The sequence below is a fragment of the Scylla paramamosain genome, chromosome 38 (genome assembly GCF_035594125.1).
Source record: "Scylla paramamosain isolate STU-SP2022 chromosome 38, ASM3559412v1, whole genome shotgun sequence".
Lineage (NCBI taxonomy): Eukaryota > Metazoa > Arthropoda > Malacostraca > Decapoda > Portunidae > Scylla > Scylla paramamosain.
In genome coordinates this window covers 3,515,259-3,535,761 of record NC_087188.1, presented here as the reverse complement: position 1 = coordinate 3,535,761, position 20,503 = coordinate 3,515,259, and the positions used below count along the sequence as shown (strand labels likewise).

At 41.1% G+C, this 20,503-nt stretch overlaps 1 protein-coding gene across 5 annotated transcripts in view; it reads left to right on the top strand.

Annotated features, from left to right (window-relative positions):
* The window catches only part of LOC135091603 (rRNA methyltransferase 2, mitochondrial-like), a 35,699-nt gene that overhangs the window by 4,946 nt on the left and 10,250 nt on the right, over window positions 1-20,503 (top strand). For 3 of the 5 annotated variants that reach the window (XM_063989358.1, XM_063989359.1, XM_063989362.1), the window contains exons 3-5: window positions 2,075-2,143; window positions 8,753-8,895; window positions 9,170-9,310. In XM_063989358.1, the coding sequence (XP_063845428.1) occupies window positions 2,075-2,143; window positions 8,753-8,895; window positions 9,170-9,310 (353 nt within the window). The remainder of the gene's footprint in view (window positions 1-2,074; window positions 2,144-8,752; window positions 8,896-9,169; window positions 9,311-20,503) is intronic. The other 2 variants (XM_063989361.1, XM_063989360.1) reach the window with 2 other exon arrangements.

The following is a 20,503-nucleotide window of genomic DNA, read 5'->3' as shown; positions in this document are numbered from 1 at the left end:
TGGATTCTAAAGGAGTGCAGTCCACAACTAGCCAAAGTGATATGCAATATAATCAGCACCACTCTGTTGGAAGGAAGAGTACCTAAAGATTGGAAATGGGCAGATATTATCCCAATTCACAAGGCCAGAAGTAAAGAAGACTCATTAAACTATAGACCATTATCACTGACAAGTGCAATAGCAAAGATTTGTGAAAAGATCATCAAGAACAGATGGGTGAAATACCTGGAAGACAACAACGTGATAACAGAAAGACAATTTGGATTCAGAGAAGGATGATCTTGTGTAACAAATGTGATGAGCTTCTACTTAAGATTAATGGATACAGTGCAAGGATGGGCTGACTGCATATACTTAGACCTGAAAAAAGCATTTGATAAAGTACCATACAGAAGGTTAATATGAAAATTGAAAAATATAGGAAGATTGGGAGGATCATTATTAAAATGGATGACCAACTTCTTGATGGACAGAGAAATGAGGACAGTAATCAGAGGCAATAAGTCAAAATGGAGATCAGTAATAAGTGGAGTTCCGCAAGGATCGGTACTAGCACCAGTTATGTTTGTAATATATGTAAATGACATGATGGATGGGGTGACAAGCTACATGAGTTGATGAGCTCAATTTTAGTATCATCAGCTACAAGATGATGATACTAAAATAATGAGAAAAGTAATAAATGAAGAAGACTGCAAAACTCTGAATCAAGACCTAATTAAGGTAAATGGATAGTCATTGAAGAGGAACATGGGGTTTAATGCCAAGAAATGTAGTGCGGTGAAGGTTGGAAAAAGTGCGAGAAGAACAGAAGGCACCTACTATTTGGGAAATGAGAAAATTACTGTAAGATCAGAATTAAAAGATCTGGGACTAACCATTTCTAATAAACTGTTGTTTGTGAAGCATGTAAACAAGATCACTGGAGAAACATATAATCTGCTGAGAAACATCAAGATAGCGTTCTCCTACATCGACGAAGATACAATGAAAAAACTGATAACAACAATGATACGTCCAAGACTGGAGTACACAACATTAGTGTGGTCACCAAGTTTGAAGGACATCAGAAAGCTAGAAAAAATTCATAGAGCTGCAACTAAAGTCCCTGCAAGCCTAAGAGGGTATAGTTATGAGGAGATGTTTATGAGATTGGGCTTGACTACACTGGAAAAAAGGAGGGAAAGAGGTGATTTAATAGCACTATATAGAATATTGGAAGCAATGGAAAAATTGGATAGGGATGATCTTGTGATATCAGGTACAACAGGTACCAGAGGACATGGAAGGAAACTGATAAGGAGTGTTTGCAGAAGAGACATCAAGAAACATAGCTCTCCCCACAGGAGCATAGCAGTGAGGAATGAGCTTAATGATGAGACTGTGTGTGCCAAGACAGTCAATAAATTTTTTTAAAAAATTGGATAAAAATCAATATGGAGACAGGACAGCACGAGCCTAGTGTGGCTCTTGTCTTGTATTTCATAACTAGGTAAATACAATTAGGTAAATACACACATACACACACTCTTGCAAAATAAACATGATCATATCTTTTGCCTGGAGAGAGAGAGAGAGAGAGAGAGAGAGAGAGAGAGAGAGAGAGAGAGAGAGAGAGAGAGAGACTGACTGTGGGGAGCATCATATCAGAAAATGGTGTGCAGCTCCTCAAAGAACACACACACACACACACACACACACACAAACACACACACACACACACACACACACACACACACACACACACACACACACACACAGATTGCTCATAAATAAAAGTGATCATCTTTTGCCTGTAATGTGTGACAAAGTGCGTTAGAGAACATGACTGGGAAACATTAGACGACGGCGTATATAAATGCATAATCCTTCCAGTGTGGCATAACTAGGAACTCATACCAGCAGATCTAGCTAGCCTATGACCCCCATGGATGATCTTCATGGTCACCAACATATCTCTGAATTTTTCATTTGCTGTTTACCTGTAGATCATCAACTTTGCATTATTTTACATTATATAATGTATATTAGTGAAAATGTAAGTAAAGAATGGATTCATTGTCTCATTTCTCAGAATTATTGGTTTGGAAGGGGGTACCAACATCATTCTTGGCCACCAGTGTGAACCCTAGGCACAGGAAGGGTACGTGGTTCTCAACTATTCCAGCCTTGTGGGTGAGGACGGAGACAGGACAGGGAAGGGGGATATTAATACTGTGGCCACAAGAGGTCTTGAGATGTCGTGATAGAAAATGGTGTGTGAAAATGGAAGACTTAATGCAATGAGCTTATTTCAGAAGTGTAGCTAATGCAATGATCTTACACCATATCAGTTAATTATTTATGAAGATGGTGAAATTTTCATGACAACCTTATGACGTGATAACTTAATACTTATTCATATAACAGCACCTGGGAATACAAGTATGACAAATAAAAGATAAAGTATCAGTTTAACTCATTTATTTTACTAGCTCTGATATGTTCTTACTTAACCCTACTTTAGTTGATGATTTCTTACATTACATCAGGTTTTAATGTAAACCGTGTAATTTGCATGACAGCCTCATGACATGAAAAAATTCATCTTCATCTTTTGGAAAGCTATAAAAACATGTGTTTCTCTGTTTCTGGAATAAAGACTTGCAACTGGATACAGTACAACAGTTTGGAATACTGGTTAACAACAGCCTGTATTCTACGTCAGTTCTGACTTCTTGAGGAGAGACCTGTCTTTCTCACATGACCACTGTGAACTGGCATGCTACTCCTGACCTCTCCAATTTTTTACCCTATGGCGTCAGTCCCAGGTCTCTGATCACGTGCTCTGAGATTCTGGTGAGCACGTGAGCCAAGATGAGTTGACCTATCTACCATTTTATTAGCCTTGGTACTGTGCTGTATTATTAAGTACTCATTAAAGTGCCCATTTTCACAAAATACAGTCTTTGGTTTCATCTTTGTCAGGCTGTCCTGTCCTTGGCCGGATGGCATCATATTATCCACCACCCTACTTGGCACAGCCATGTCGGACCTACAGACACAGGTGTTTCTAGCTGCTGGGTGTCCTGAGGGTGCAGCGTAGTAATATATTCAGGACTAATCCAATTGTAACTTGTAGAAAATTGAGACTTTGGTATTCATATTAGAATATCTCAATCGAATGATTGCTTTAAAAAGTTTACCACCATTTCTTTATTTTATATATATATATATATATATATATATATATATATATATATATATATATATATATATATATATATATATATATATATATATATATATATATATATATATATATATATATATATATATATATATATATATATATAATGTTACGACTACACTTCCCATTGAATTTACAAAGATGCCACACCTCAACTAGCTTCACTGAACAACATCCTATATGGACTCAGTGCAGGGCTTTAATATGGGTGTACAGGGTTCCTTGTGACTCATGCACTCTTTTCACAATGGTCGTAATGCCAGGTCACACTAATTGAGGTCATCTGTCTGTTTTACCTGTAACCTACAGACAAGGGAAATACTCTAATAAAAATTAACTCCCACCGCTGGGAAAGGATCGACAACCATGTCTAGGAAAAAACAGTTACAATATGCAATAACACATATATGGTCAAGGTATAACACCTCACTTGACAACCAGCCTCAGTAACAAATCCTCCCACTGTCCAAGAGTATGTTATAGCCTCAAGTCAAATAGTGTCGTTTACTGCCTCGTGGACAGCAGACCTTGTCAGGACCTGAAGAGGGAGTAAAGTTCACTATACAGCCAATTACTTAAGTCCTCTGCAAGTCAAGCACCCTCCAGGAGCTGATGCAGTAGCATTTAACACTAAACAAGCTCACTAACAAGAGACACAACTACAAATGAGTGCCCACTAACACACTGGAGAGTCATTTGCCACTCATTGTACAAGAGCTCGGCCTGCACACACATGTAGCCAAGGAGTCATTTCCCTGGGTCTGGAGTGTGTTATACACAGCTACTCTCTCTGACAGGATACTGTAGAGACTCCTATTCTATATATGTAGGCAGGGGCGTATGCCCAGTAGTGACTCACTCATCCCCTTAAGGCAGTGGTTCTTAAACTTTTTTCAATATAAGCACCCCTTTTAGATCAGCAGTCACTTCTTGCACCCCCTGAATTGGTGAAATAAAAAAAAAAAAAGCTAAGATACAAAGTTGATGTGCTGTTTATTAATTACAAAGCCACTTTTTTTCTTTTTTAATCTTCATTCACAAAGCTTACAGAACACTGCTGTAGCAAAAAGAATTATTATTATTATTATTTTTTGCTGAAAAGAATATCACATATATAAAACTATATTTTGCTTCAATTATCCATCCTCATACTCCTTAGGAACTGGCTTTGCACCCCATAGGAGTGTGAGCACCCCTGGTTAAGAACTACTGCCTTAAGGCAACTGACCCGACTAACTCTTATTCCGCCTCAGTCTCCGTCAGATATTAGTGCTCATCTCAATACTTCTGCTCCACCTAAGTGCTGGTTAGTGACTTACTGTGGCACACTCCCTCCCATTCTGCTACAAGGGGGTGAGGGGTGTACAAGGAAGGAGGGGATGGGGTGGTGACATACATACGCACATACACCCAAATGCACTCTCCGCTGCACTCTCTGCACTGTCTAACACAAACAAAACACTTTTCTTCTGAAAACTCTAATGATCAAACTAGGGAGGCTAAATTAATACTGATTATTTCATTGTCAAGAGCAACTCTTCTAGTAAATACTGGGTAAGACTCAGATTGAATGGAAAAGGGACAGTAAGGAAATTTATATGGGGAATGAGTAATTGCACAAATAAATATTACACTAGAAGCCTCAGGCTGGGCAGCTATGTGTCCAGGATGTGTCAAAGCCTCTTGTCCAACCTCTCTCTCTCTCTCTCTCTCTCTCTCTCTCTCTCTCTCTCTCTCATAATTCTTTTCTCATTAGTTCTTACTACTTCATTTTATATTGTATTATCTCACTGCACACAACTATATATATATATATATATATATATATATATATATATATATATATATATATATATATATATATATATATATATATATATATATATATATATATATATATATATATATATATATATATATATATATATTACTACTGTACTTGTACTTGTACTTGATGTAGGTAACACAAACTTGAAGAAGTCAGTAAAGATGTAATGTAGTGAAAAAAAGTTGGGAACCACTGTATAGGGGCTGGCTAAAATTTTATGGACTATGACTTCTATTCTTTCAAGGGTTTCAGTTTCAGCTTGCTTCTGCTTTGGGAAATAAGCAAAGATTTTAAAAGATTACCACTAAGTAGGCTACAAGGAAATTACAGTAAAAAATATATGTGCCCATGTAACAGTGAGCCAGACTTATTCCACTCTGAGAGACTGACGGAAATGACTGAGGTCATTCAGAAACAGTGAGGTTTGAGGAGAGAAGGTGAGATTTTTCCAATTAAAACATTAACAGAGTATTTAGGAAAGGATGAAAATTTGTATGCAGGACTTATAAACCTAGAGAAAGCATATCATAGGATGAATAGAGAAGGCCTTTGAGATGCTTTTAAGGTTCATAGTGTATGAGGGCAGTTGTTGCAAGGAAATAATGATGCAGACACAGGTGTGAGAATGGAGGAAGAGCTTGGAGAGAGTTTTTTTAGGAACAGAAGTGAAGCAAGGATGTGTGATGCCCCCGTGGCTATTTAATATATTCATGGATGGTTGCATGGGGAAGAAGAAAGCTGAATTAGTAAAGGTTGGTTCAAGGTTACAGCAGAATGAAGTGGGATGAGCAATAGTGGCATTTCTGTTTGCAGACAACACTGTCTTACTAGCAGAGGGAAAGGAAGCTTCAGAGAATGGTGGAGTATTTTCATAGGGTGTGCATGAGATAGGTAATGAATTTGAATGCTAAGAAAAGTAAAGTGATGGTGTTTGAGGGAAACAGAGGTGTGTTATTTTAGATTTTAGGATTTTAAGGGGAATGTGTCAGCTGTTAAGTGCCCATGGGAAGAGAGAGAATGGAGGAGGTGAGTGAGTTTAAGTATCTGAGAACAGTAATAAACAAAGGTGAGATGGTAAGAAAGATAAGAGAGAGTATAGTGAAAGATACATACTTGTAGGCCATAGGATCACTTGCATTGGTCATGAAAGGGTGAAATGTACCTATGGATATAAAGATAGGTTTAAATAATAGTATTGCCCTGCCAGCATTCACACATGGATCAGAGACCTACATGTGGTGTAGGACACAAGAATCAAAAGTGTTTGCTGTGGAAATGAGTCATCAGACTCAGGTATATGGAGTGAAAAGATGTGAGGATGAGAGCAATGAAAGTGTGTATAAGAAATGTGGTATGAGCATTAATTTTGTGTAGGTGATAAAATTTGAAGTGGATGAATGAGTAAAAATTAATGCACTGAAATGGTGTGTCCATATTGAGAGGATGAAGAGTCTGTAAAGAAAGTGTATGTGAACAAAGTTGAAGGTACTGCTAGTAGAAGAAGTCCACTCTTGGGAGATGGAAAAATAAGGTAAAGGAGTACATGAGCGAGAGATATTATTAGAGGCCAGATGCTTGAACAACCAAGAAAGGAATGTCTGCTTAGGGAGAGGTGGGGACTTCTGTCCTGGCCACCCAGTAGGAAGTGAGGTATCAAGAGAAACAGATTTTATTTTATTTTATTTATTTATCTATTTACTTATTTTTATGTAGGAGGGGCACCAGCCAAGGGCAACAAATAAAAAAAACAAAAGCCCACTAAGATGCCGGTCTCCAAACAGGGTCCAAAGTAGTAGTAAAAAATTGAAGGATAAGTGTCTTGAAATCCTTAAAGATTCCTCCTTGAAGGAATTCAAGTCATAGGAAGGTGGAAATACAGAAGTAGGCAGGGATTTTCAGAGTTTACCAGAGAAAGGGATGAATGATTGAGAATACTGGTTAACTCTTGCATTAGAGAGGTGGACAGAATAGGGGTGAGAGAAAGAAGGGAGTCTTGTGCAGTGAGGCCATGGGAGGAGGGGAGACATACAGTTAACAAGATCAGAAGAGCAGTTAGCATGAAAATAGCTGAAAAAGATAGCTTGAGATCCAGCACTGTGGTGATGAGAGAGAGAGGCTGAAGACAGTTAGAGGAGAGGAGTGATAAGATGAAAAGCTTTTGATTCCACCCTGTCTAGAAGAGCAGTATGAGTGGAAACCCCTGAGACATGTGAAGCATACTCCATACATGTATGGATAAGGCCCTTGTACAGAGTTAGCAGCTGGGGAGGTGAGAAAACTAGCAGAGACATCTCAGAATGCCTAATTTCATAGAAGCTGTTTTAGCTAGAGATGAGATGTGAAGTTTCCAGTTTAGATTATAAGAAAAGGACAGACCAAGGATGTTCAGTTTAGAAGAGAGGGCCAGTGTCACTGAAGAAGACAGGATAGATGTCTGGAAAGTTGTGTTGAGTTGATAGATGGAATAATTGAGTTTTTTGAGGCATTGAACAATACCAAGTTTGCTCTGCTCCAATCAGAAATTTCTGAGAGATCAGAAGTCAGGTGTTCTGTGGCTTCCCACCATGAAATGTTTACTTACTGAAGGGTTGGACATTTATGAAAAGACGTGGAAAAGTGCAGGGTGGTATCATCAGCGTAGGAGTGGATAGGACAAGAAGTTTGGTTTAGAAGGTCATTGATGAATAACAGGAAGAGAGTAGGTGACAGGACAGAATCCTAAGGAACACCACTATTAATAGATTTAGAAGAACAGTACCTATAGAAAGATAGTATAAAGATGGAAAAGGTCTCTGTATAGTGTTAGCATATTTGAGGAGGATAACATTGGTAGATATGACACAGAACACATAACTTCATGCAACCTATTTTTAGTAAGAGATGAGATGTAAGATTTCCAGTTTAGATTTTTTAGTAAAGTATGTTCATTGTAGAGGAGAACTAATGAGTGTCTTTGAAAAGGCAGCAATAGTTGTCTGGAATGTTATAGTTTTTGTATAAGTGAAGGCATTGACTTCTTGAGATGCATTGAACAGCACAAAATTTGGCCTGTCCCATTCAGAGATCATAAAAATATGTCAGATGTTCTGTAGTTTCTGTGAGTGAATTGTTTAATTTTTGCCTAGTTGGTTGACTGGTAAATGAAATTAAGATACAGGGCTTGTAATGCCTAAGATGCAGAAAAAAGTTATGCAAACTTAAGCAGCAAAAAGAGTTAAGGAGTTAGTAGAGCATTGTAATTTGTTCTCTGTGGATGCATAGCTTTCCTTATGTCATTGTATTGATTTTTCTCTCAGTTTTGATAGTAGAGCATTGTAATTTGTTCTCTGTGGATGCATAGCTTTCCTTATGTCATTGTATTGATCTTTCTCTCAGTTTTTATTTTCTCTCTCTCTCTCTCTCTCTCTCTCTCTCTCTCTCTCTCTCTCTCTCTCTCTCTCTCTCTCTCTCTCTCTCTCTCTCTCTCTCTCTCTCTCTCTCTCTCTCTCTCTCTCTCTCTCTCTCTCTTCCCCTCCCTCCCTCCCTCCCTTAATAGGCTGGCCATGACAGGTTCCTACTGTTCATACACACTATCCTTAAACACCTGGTCCTCTTGTTCTTGCATTTTTTCCTCTTAAGTATTCTTTAGAATAAGAGCAGAGCTAATGAAACATAGATGTGAGTAATAATGATTGATAAGGTTTTCCTTCACATAGCCAAGAACAAGGGTCAGGGTATGGTGATAAGAATTGACTTGCAGACCATCCATCCACTGCCTGGTGCCACTCTGCTAGGTGGGAGAGACTTCACCTCACCACAGACACAGCAGCAAATACTGGAACTCCTCAGCAGCAGAAAGGTGAGGCTGTTGCATTCATATCATTATCACCATCATCATCATCATCATCATCGTTATCATGAAAATTAAGGATTGTATGAAAATAATTATCTATTGATCAATATATCAGGCCAGCAATCCCACATGGGGTGGCCCAGACAAGGCCCTATTCACTCACACACATATCATTCACACTCCCTCCAAGGGACAGTCTTGTGAACCACCATACTGCACCCAGACAAGGATAAATAATGAGTGCCCCAGATGTATTGCTCACTTCATCTTTTATCTGCAGATTGATGTTGTGCTGTCAGATATGGCACCAAAAGCTTCAGGCATAAAAGACTTGGACCATGAGAACATCATCAGACTGGCCTATGCTGCTCTTGGGTTTGCTATTCAGAACACAGCAGAGGGAGGCAGCTTCTTGTGCAAGGTGAGACTCATAGGGGCTGGTTTCAAGTATGTGTTAATTTGCATTACCTTTACTTATTTTCATGGTTTACTTACTGTTATCAACTATGCTCATTCTGTAACATAACTTTTACTTGTTGAATCTTCTTTTCCACTTTTTTTTTCTTTATTTTCCAAAGGTGTAGATATCTTGCCTTGTTTCCTATATTCTTAATTCTTAATTTACTTACTTTTGGGAAAACTCTACAAGAGAGTGCACAAGTCATGGGGAAGTGTGGAGCACAAAAGTTTAACTTTTGGGGAAACTCTACAAGAGAGTACACAATTGTGAAGTGTAGCAAGATTAAACCCCTTGTAACATACTAGAGATAACATGATGATAACATCAGCTTGTAGCTTATTGTACAGCAGCTCTGGTTGTTACTTACAGTAGCTTCCTCCATTACCTTGGTCATTTTTAATTTGTGAACTATGACAGTAGGTAATTTCTACTTTTAGTAAGAAAATAGAACAAAATAAGGGAAGTCATGGAGAAGTGTGGAGCACAAAAGTTTAACTTTTGGGAAAACTCTACAAGAGAATGCACAACTGGGAAGTGTAGCAAGATTAAGCCCCCTTGTAACATACCAGAGATAACATGAGGTGCAGGTAAAGTACTCAGGCAGTCATTATATCTTTGACTGTTTGCGGAGATGATGCTTGTGATAAACTTCAAACAAGAACATTATACTTGAAATTATCACATTTGAGACATAGTTTATTAGCAACTTTTCTCTAAGAAAGTTGTTACTACCTTTATGATTTGTTTTCATTATACCCTCATATATTACTATTTTCCTTATGGTCTTTTCTGATGACCCATATAAGTTATCTACCCACATAGATGCAGCCAGCCACATATTCATATAGTCAGTAGTAAGGAGGTGGCATTTTGACATTTGTTAAGGCTGCTGTCTCTCACATGCATGTTTCCATTGGCCTGGTAAACTTTCAGTTCCCTTATCTATTAATTTTGTGATACCCACCTGGATCTCTCTTCTGGTATCTATTAATTGTGTGATAACCTAGTTATTGTTGTTGATGATCTGCTGATAATCTTTGGCTCTGGTATCTATTAGTCATGTGATAACCTTGTGGATCTTGTTGTCAACCTTGGTAATCTTCTATTGTCCCTTGTCTATCAGCTGGTGATAGCTTCTCATACTCTTAATAACTGGTTTTTGTGTCTTTGTTCATTCATTTTTGTCTCTTGCTGTTTTCTATTTTTTTTTTTCAGTGACTTTTTGTTCTTATATCTTCTAAGTTAGTATTTTTCTTTTTATCTATTTTTACATCTTTTAAGTTTACCACACATCCTACTGCTTGAGGTTGGGTTGGGTGGTGACATGTGGCAATTCTCCTGGTGTGGTAGTGTGGGAATTATGTGCTGCCTTGTGCTGACTTGACAGCATTGTTGTTTTGGTTTGCATCCTCCCAAGATGTCACTTCTTGTCCTTTAGTTCTGTACTGTATATGTTCAGAAGGAGGTAATAGACACCTACTGAAATCATAATTACTCCCAGTGAGGTGTGAAGCACTGGATCAGGAGGTGCTGTGAAATTATCAATAACCCAGCTGTGACCTCACTGTCTCACAACATAAAGGGGCAGTCACAGCCTGCCCTCTAAAGACAACTCTTCTTTCACATGCACCTAATTACATGCACCTCCTTCACTCAAAATTCAAAATTAAACATGGTGACTCCAACACAAGCCTCGAAGTTCCCATCTGGGGAATGGACCAGAAATGTCTACAAGTTGGACTGGTATCAACCCTCATTTTCAATCCAAAGGTGGATGTTGCATCTATGTTTGCAATGACTTAACCTTCTCTCATGCCTATGCTTTTGAATCTTCCAAATTTTTTAACATCTGGCTATGACTACAGAGTCACTCAGACTAAATTTATCTGTGCTGTATACCTCTCACCTGACTCCTCTGACTTTAAAAAACATTTTTTGACTACTTAACTTCCAAAGTGGAGCTTAATCTGACTTTCTTCCCTTTTGCAGAGATCTCCATTCTTGGAAATTTCAATGTTCACTACCAGCTTTGGCTTTCACTGATTATCCTGATGAACTAGCTTTTAACTTTACTACCCTTCATGATCTAAAGCAATTATTGCATCACTCTATTCATATTTCTGACTGGCTTGGAGATACACCCAATATTCTTGACCTTTTCCTAACCTCCAGTCCTGCTTATGCTGTCACTCTGTTTTCTCCATTGGGCTCCTCCGATCACAACCTTATATCTGTATTTTGTCCTATTGCTCCAGTCCTTCCTCAGGATCCATCAAAGGAGAGGTGCCTCTGGTGTTTTGTCTCTGCAAGTTGGGGAGACCTGAGGAGGTATTCTGATTTTCTTGGAATGAGTACTACATGCCAAGCCTTGGTTTAACGCAGCCTGTTCTCACCCTATACATGATAGAGAGTGGCCCACAAAAGGCACTTGAGCCTTCCATCACCTGAATCTCATGCACTTTATATTTCTGCCTGGAATCATGCCAAGTCTGTTCTCCAAGTAGCCAAAAATTCCTTCATTGATAGGAAGTGTTAAAATCTTTCAAGATCTAATTCCCCTTGTGACTTCTGGCACCTAGCCTAAAACACCTCAAATAACTTTACTTTTTCATCTTTCCCTCCTTTATTTCAACCTGATGGCACCGCTGTCATCTCATCTGTCTCTAAAGCTGAACTCTGCTTAAACCTTTCTTAAATACTCTGCCTTGGATGATTCACAGCTTGTTCCTCCCTCTCCTCCACCCGCCAACTGCTTCATGCTGCCTATCAAGATCCTTCGCAGTGATGTTTTCTATGTCCTTGCTGGCCTTAACCCTCAGAAGGTTCATGGACCTGATAGGGTCCCTCCTATTGTCCTATGAAACTGTGCCTCTGTACTTGCACCTCGCCTGAACAGACTCATCCAACTGTTCCTTTTTGCTGGAAGTTTGCCTATATTCAGCCTGTTCCTAAAAATGGTGACTGCTCTTTCAGACTGCCATCCTATTGCTTTAATTTCCTACCCCCTCTAAAGTTTTTGAATCTATCCTCAACAGAAGATTTTTAAACATCTATCACTTCACAACCTTATATCTGATTGCCTGTTTTGGTTCCACTGATGCTGCTCTACTGGTGATCTCCTGGTTTTCCTTTCTAAGTCTTGGTCATCCTGTTTTAGCAATTTTTGGTGAAATTTTCACTGATGCCTTAAGCATATCAAAAGCTTATGATAGAGTCTGGCACAAAATTTCAATTTCCAAACTACCCTCATATGGCTTCTGTCCTTCTCTTTGTAACTTTATCACAGGTTTCCTTTCTGACTATTCTGTTGCTGCTGTGATAGGTGGTCACTGTTCTTCTCCTAAATCTATAAACACTGGTGTTCCTCAGGGTTCTGTCCTGTCACCCACTCTCTTCCTATTATTCATCAATAATCTTCTAAACTTCTTGTCCTATTCACTGCGACACTAATGATACCACCCTGCACTTTTTTTTTTTTTTTGATTGGGGCAGAGTAAACTTGGTATTGTTCATTGCCTCAAAAACTCAATTACTCCATCTATGAACTCAGCACAAACTTTGAAATACGAGTAACTATCTCCTCTTCTTCAATGTCACTTAACTGTCCCCTTCTTTTACACTGGACATACTTGGTCTGTCCTTTACTTATAATCTAAACTGGAAGAAGCAATCTTTTCTAACCAAAGGTAAAATGTCCTTAAGAGATTCCATCTTGAAATGAATGTATTCTATATACTCATTCAAACTCCAAACATCCAAACACTGCCATCCTTCTTCCGCCTAGGAAAAATATGTGAGCAAAAATCTGAGGAAACATCTTGTTTCCTCAACAATATGTTCATGAATAAAGCCAGTCATGGTTACATCTATGGCTTGTGTATTATCATTAGAAAAAGGTAATGGAAGAGAAATACAGGTCATTAAATGAAAACAAATTTTTCCCTGAACTGTATCTCTTTTTTCAAGGATCACTGGAAAATTTTTTCCCAAAGTTGAAGAGAATACTTAATTTTCTCTCCCTGAAAATCCTCAGGAATGTTAATCTAAAGTAAATCGCTCTGGACAAATATCAACTTAACCTTTGGTACTGGACAGTCTCTATGAACACCCTGCCCATCAGGCACCTCATATTGACCTCGTCCCCTGCCACCTCTCCCTTTTAAATTATCTTTTATTGTTGGTATTCTCAAGACCCTTGCCTCCTCTCCAAAAATTCTTGTTTCCCTTAACCTGTACACTGCTGTGCTGTGTCATAGTTAATTGCATTTTTTTTTTTCTCATTTACCCCATAAAATGAGGAAAAAAATAAGTTTATATATATATATATATATATATATATATATATATATATATATATATATATATATATATATATATATATATATATATATATATATATATATATATATATATATATATATATATATTCCAATTTCATGAATGGAAGTGTGGCTACCATACGATTTTGATTCTTGGATTTTTCCCTTCTCAGACCTTTTGATATCAGTCTGGGAATGCAGAATTTTATGTTTATATATTCTTATGACTTTTAATCTCTTCTTTACATACACTTTCCATAACCCTATAGTGTGTGCAATAAATAAGTATTTTTTTACATTACAAATAAATAAACAAGAAAATCAACAAAATGGTTGGATGTGCATCTGGCAACACCCTACCTCTCAAGGTTCTGGTTACTAAACCTGCAGTTCTCAAAGAAACAAACAAACATATATTTTTTTTACTTTCAGTTTTCCTTTCCAGTTACTCCAAAGTCTCATTTTCTATTTATGCTTTATTGATTATATATTTGAAAAATAACTTTCTGGGAGAAAGTAACTTAGCTTTTTGTCTGATGATTTTTGGGGAAACAGCAGCCCGTCCTGTGTAGCTAACACCACACAACAATGAAAGTGCGCCAAAACATTTATAAAAATATTATTCCTCTCTATTACCATAGCTTTCAACTTAATTTCATTGCTTTGATATTAATGCAAGTTGAAGTATACATCACAAAAATAAAATAACCCCCAAATATGTTTCATTTCCTACAGAAGTAATCAGTCCATAATAACTCTGAGGTGTGTATATATATATATATATATATATATATATATATATATATATATATATATATATATATATATATATATATATATATATATATATATATATATATATATATATATATATATATATATATATATATATATATATGAAAACATTCACTCCCGACTTGTCAGAATATTTTTTGTTACTGTTAGTGACAAGTCATATATATACAAACAAAATTGAAGGATGTAAAATTGCTCGAAAAGCAAATCATATATATTATGCCGTGTGGATAACACGCCCACCCCTCACTCCGGGCGGGCGTGTTATCCACACGGGCACGGTTCAAGAAACAGGAGCAGCGGGGCCTCAAATAAGTCACACTCTGAATGCCGGGACAAGGCACACACACACACGAGGCCAGGGCACAAGGGAAAACACGGGCACTATTTCCTAGGTTTATTACATAAGAACATAAGAATATAAGAAATAAGGGAAGCTGCAAGAAGCGACCAGGCTTACACGTGGCAGTCCCTGTATGAAACACACCTACCTATTTCCATCTGTTATCCCCATCCATAAACTTGTCTAATCTTCTCTTAAAGCTCTCTAGTGTCCCAGCACTAACTACATGATTACTGAGTCCGTTCCACTCGTCTACCACTCTATTTGAGAACCAATTTTTCCCTATCTCCTTCCTAAACCTAAATTTTTCAAGCTTGAACCCGTTATTTCTTGTTCTACCCTGGTTGCTGATCCTAAGAATTTTGCTTACATCTCCCTTGTTATAACCCTTATACCACTTAAAGACTTCTATCAGGTCCCCTCTTAACCTACGTCTCTCTAAAGAATGTAAATTCAACAGCTTCAACCTCGCCTCGTAAGGAATACTCCTCATCCCCTGTATCCTTTTAGTCATTCTCCTCTGTACTGATTCTAATAGACCTATATCTTTCCTGTAATGTGGGGACCAGAACTGCACCGCGTAGTCTAGATGAGGTCTGACCAGCGCCAAGTATAACTTTAATATTACTCCCGGCCTTCTACTTTTAACACTCCTAAAAATAAATCCTAGTACCCTATTTGCCTTGTTTTTGGCTTCTATGCATTGCTTCCCTAGACTGAGTTCAGAGCTAACTATAACTCCTAAATCTTTCTCGTACCCTGTACCTACCAGAGTTTGGCTGTCTAATGTGTACCTATTGTGTGGGTTTCCTCTACCTACGCTAAGCACTTTGCATTTATTGATATTAAATTGCATTTGCCATCTATCCGTCCATTCATTCATTCTATCTAAGTCTGTCTGCAAGGCGATGGCATCCGATTCTGACCTAATTAATCTACCTATCTTTGTGTCATCCGCAAATTTACTAACATCATTACTAATTCCACTATCCAAGTCATTGATATACATTAGAAATAACAATGGCCCTAATACTGATCCCTATGGCACCCCACTAATTACATGACCCCACTCGGATTTCGAGCCGTTTATTACCACTCTCTGTCGCCTGTCACTAAGCCATGACTCTATCCAGCCTAACACCTTCCCATCTATCCCGTGTGCCCTAACCTTTCTCAGGAGCCTTTGATGGGGTACCTTGTCAAATGCTTTACTAAAGTCCAGATATAAGATATCATAACTATCACCATTATCTACTGCCTCGTACACCCTACTGTAAAAACTTAACAAGTTTGTCAGGCAAGACTTCCCCTTCGTGAAGCCATGCTGTTGACAAATCCTCCGCAAGTACACTGCTTTACAAGTTCACGGGGGCACCACAAGTCTCCCAGGGCACGACAGGCACTCAACAGGCAGGAAAACACTTCCAAAGCAGGCAGGCACACGCTCGCTTCCTCTCGGGCCATGCATCTCCGGTCTCTCTGCCTTCCCGCCTCTCCCAGTTCTACCACCTCCAGCAGTGCTGTCACCCGCACCCATACCCCTGGTGTAACAATGCTAAACACCTCCCTAAGAGGTACATATATATGAGGGCATCAGGACCATAGGGGCTGAAATGCCACTTCCCCAAATATGGAGTTACACATATCAAAAGAATTGGCAACTCTTCTTTCCAGCTGTGACATTTGCAATACTATTTTCCAGCTTCCATATGGTTGAAAGTCCTGTAGTAGCAAGTGGAGTCACGACTTATTGACTTGATATTCACATGCTGTGTGCGGTGATTGAGCCAAGGGGCACGTTCATTCAGGACCAGCTGGGCTCAAGTCCAGTGAAAGGGAGCCACCCAGTGAGAGCCTGCGACATAGTGCATAACCATCTCTCGCCTAATCAGCTTTTTCCTCCCTAAGAAACATGTCACCTGGAGCCCATCACCACGCTACTTATTAGCCTTCCTCACGCTTCCTTCCCCAGTCCTGCCCAAACCTCCTTCATACTCAGTCTTTTCCTCTGACTAACCAGTGCCACCTGTTAATCATTTGTCTTACCATCATTACTAACTCATTATTTTAATGACTCCCACTAACATAATATTTATTTGCCCTTCAATTTTTTGCTTTAAGTAACTAATGTATTGTAGTATCAATACTAGTATTTTCTCCTATTTTTTTTTCAATACTCTGAGCCTATGATACTTTTCCTTCATGTAGTATATTGTATTATTGCTATCATTTCTATAATAATAATAATAATAATAATAATAATAATATTTGTTGGGGTGTGAAGGGTAGCAGAGACACCAGAATCTTGGTTGCGTTTATTTGTGGAGCGAGAGGGTACAAGGCACGCCATAACAGAGAGAGAGGTCTGGACTGACTCCTTGTTCCCATGGCGCCTGTACGAGTATATATATATATATATATATTATACAAACATATCGTACCGCGCTTGGGTAAATACAAACTCCTACACTCTTCCCCCAATTACACAGGATGGTGTAATGATATAACTTAAAATATAATATGCGCTGTGGGGAGCAAAGGAAAAGTAAACATAATACATATCCTTGAATGACACAGTGAGTGAACCTACACAGGAGAGTTCAAGAAATAATCATCAAGGTGCCTTGGTGCTTGCTGGGTGCGACGGGGCCGTGGTGTTGTGATGCGCACAGGTGTAGGGGATTCATTCGAGTCATCCGACAGCTGTGGTTCACCAGTAAGAGGACGAAGATGACATCTATTCCGTATGGACGCTCTCCCACTGCCGTCTAGTCGTAGAAGATACTGACGGGGTGCGGATAGCTCGAGCACGGTTCCCACGGTTCCCACCCGATCCCACCATCTGCTAGATGGGTTTTGGATGCGCGCTCGCTGCCCGGGCCTTAAGGGTGTCAGACTGTGGGCTTGCTGGTCGTGCCATATTGATGAGTTGACTGATGTTTGGATCATGGCACGTTCCCGGTCGCGCAGTGTCCTGCCCCACTGCTCGTTGATGAGGTAGCGGGAGCTCTCTACGGGTATGGCGTCTCGCAGCTGTCTGCCTGTCAGCAGCTGTGCTGGGGATGCGTCGAGGCCGTGCAGGGGTGTGTTCAGCTACTGAAGGATCGCTCTGGCAGCGCTGTTGGTGTCTAAGGAGCCCCCGCGAGTTGTGTTGCCTCTTAACAGCCTCTTGGCCGACTTGACAGCTGCTTCTGCACACCCATTAGATTGGGCGTAGTGGGATGATGAGATTCGTAGGGTGACGCGCCAGTCCTCCAAGAACCTCCTCAATTCGTGGCTGGTGAGGTTGGTGCCCCCGTCTCATGAGAGCTCTTCAGGGATGCCGAAGCGTGTGAACCACCGCCGGAACAACGTGATGAGGCGGGAGCTGGTGGCTTCCCCAGACAGGTGTTCCACTTCTAGCCAGCCTGTCAGCCTGTCGGCGTATGCGATGTACACATTGCCTTGTAGGTGAAACAGGTCGGCCACGGCTTGTTGAAATGGGAACTGGGGTTGTGCGGTGGGCAGGAGCGGCTCGGCTGGTTGAGAGGGCGTGTGCGTCTCGCACACCTGGCACTGGCGTCATTTTTGCTCCACTTCTGCATCGATGCCGGGCCAGTATACAGACTGCCTGGCTCTGCGAAGCATTGAGTCTCTGCCCTGATGACCAGCGTGGAGATTGGCGGGCACGGTGCGTCTGAGGGTGGTTGGGATGACAAGGCGGGGGAATCTCTCATCGCTGGTGTAAAGCACAATGTCGCCTTGACATGACAAGTGCCGCCACATCCCGAAGTACGGGCGTAGCGTGGCCGGCTCGGCGTCCTTCCGCTCGCCCCAACCATCATTGGCCACGCACTCATGGAGGAGCTGATATTCGTCATCTTTGACTGCCTCCTCCTCCACATGACGTAGGTCTACCACATGACCCATGTCGTCTGTAGTGGCTTCTGCTGCCGCGGCGACCATGACAGTGCACACTACTTCATCGTCAGCCTTGTCTGAGTCCTCTGGTGCGCTTGCTAATGCTGGGTAGCGGGAGAGAGCGTCCACAGCGCAGTTGCTTTTCCCCTTGATATACTTGACACGGAAGTTATACATCAGGGTCCTTTCTTTTATGTTTAGGATGCGGGGTTGTGAATGTCCTTCAGCTCCTTGTCACTGAAGATTTTGGTGAGCACTTTATGATCGGTGATGAAGGTTAGGTTTTTGCAGCCTAAGAGGAACAAGCGGGCCTTCTTGAGACACCAGGCTATCGCGAGTGCCTCTCCCTCCAGTGTACTGTAGTTCTTTTCGGCCGCGGTCAGGTGCCAGCTGCCGCAGAGGACTAGCTTCCATCCGTTTGGGCAGCACATTGGTGCCTCCAGGGACACGCATTGGCAGTACTGCTGCGACACGATGAATCCTATACCTTGCCGGCTGTAATCAGTTAGGACGACTGTTGGGCGTGAGGTATCGTAGAACTTGAGACCTTCTGCTGCGAGATTCTTGATGGTGTCCTTCGCTGATGTGAAGACGGCGTCGAGTGTGTTGTCCCAATAGACTGTCTTCGCGGCTGGCTTCTTCAGGAGCTCACTGAAAGGCTCCATGATGGGGGCAACTGCTAAGAAGGGAGCCACCTGATTCACCAGGCCGAACCACGACCGGATATCCATCAGTGATGGGCTTGCAGGCATCGTGAATTCTGTGATGCTCTTGATGAGGTCGTGACTGGGCTGGTAGTCTTCCCAGCCGAGGAGATACCCGGCGAAAGTGATGTTTCTCTTGCAGAAGCTGAATTTATCTGGCCTCAGTGTTACCTCGTTGTCGCAGCACTTCTGCAGAAATCCATGCATGTGCCAGAAGGCTTCTGCCACACATTTGTCGTGCAGAAGCGTGTCATCAACACACTTGATTTTCCTGGGCACGTCGCTCATGATGTTGTCGAGGCGCTTCGTGAAGGCGTCCTGCGCCGCACAGTGCCCCATGGGAGTCCTGCGGTAGCGGAATCTTCCCCAAGGGGTGATAAGTGTCGTTAACTTGCGGCTTTCACTGTCCAGGGGTATCTGGTGGTACCCGGAGTACGCGTCGGCAACCGTCTTGAAGGTGTGCTTGGGCACGCTGGAGATGAGATCAAAGGGAGTCCTGGTGTGGTGAGTCTCGCGCAGGCAAGCTTCGTTGAGCTTCTGGAAGTCCTCGGTTCTGCGCGGCTTCCCGTTTTTCTTTGGCACCACCACCATGCGCGCGCACCACTCGGTCGGCTCTCCGGCAGGCACTTCCTCTATGATACCTCTGGTGATGTCGTTGTCGAGCTGGCGCCGTACCTCGTCGTAGAAGTGGTATGGGACTGTGGCGGGGACGTGCACTGCGTGGGGGTGTGCGCCGGGGCGGAGGTGGATGTGGTGTGGCGGGCTACACATTTCTGATAGAGGCGTACGCTCTGTTGCGAACACCGTGCATCCAAACTCCTCCAGGAGCCATTTTTCTAGACGCCCCACGTTCTCTTCTACCAACTCGTAGGGTGGTGACAATGGGTGGACCGAGGTCTTGAGAGACGCAGGGGCTGTCAACGCGCTGATTCTGATTGCAGGGTGGGGAAAATCTTGCGGCACCAACTGAAGGGCTCTGCAAGCTCCGAGTGACAGGTACAGCCGCTGCACCCCTTCAGCTATGTATACGCACTCAGATGTGATGATGGCCCCCGCTGTCACCTCGCACATGAGGCTTCCCAGAAGCTTCACC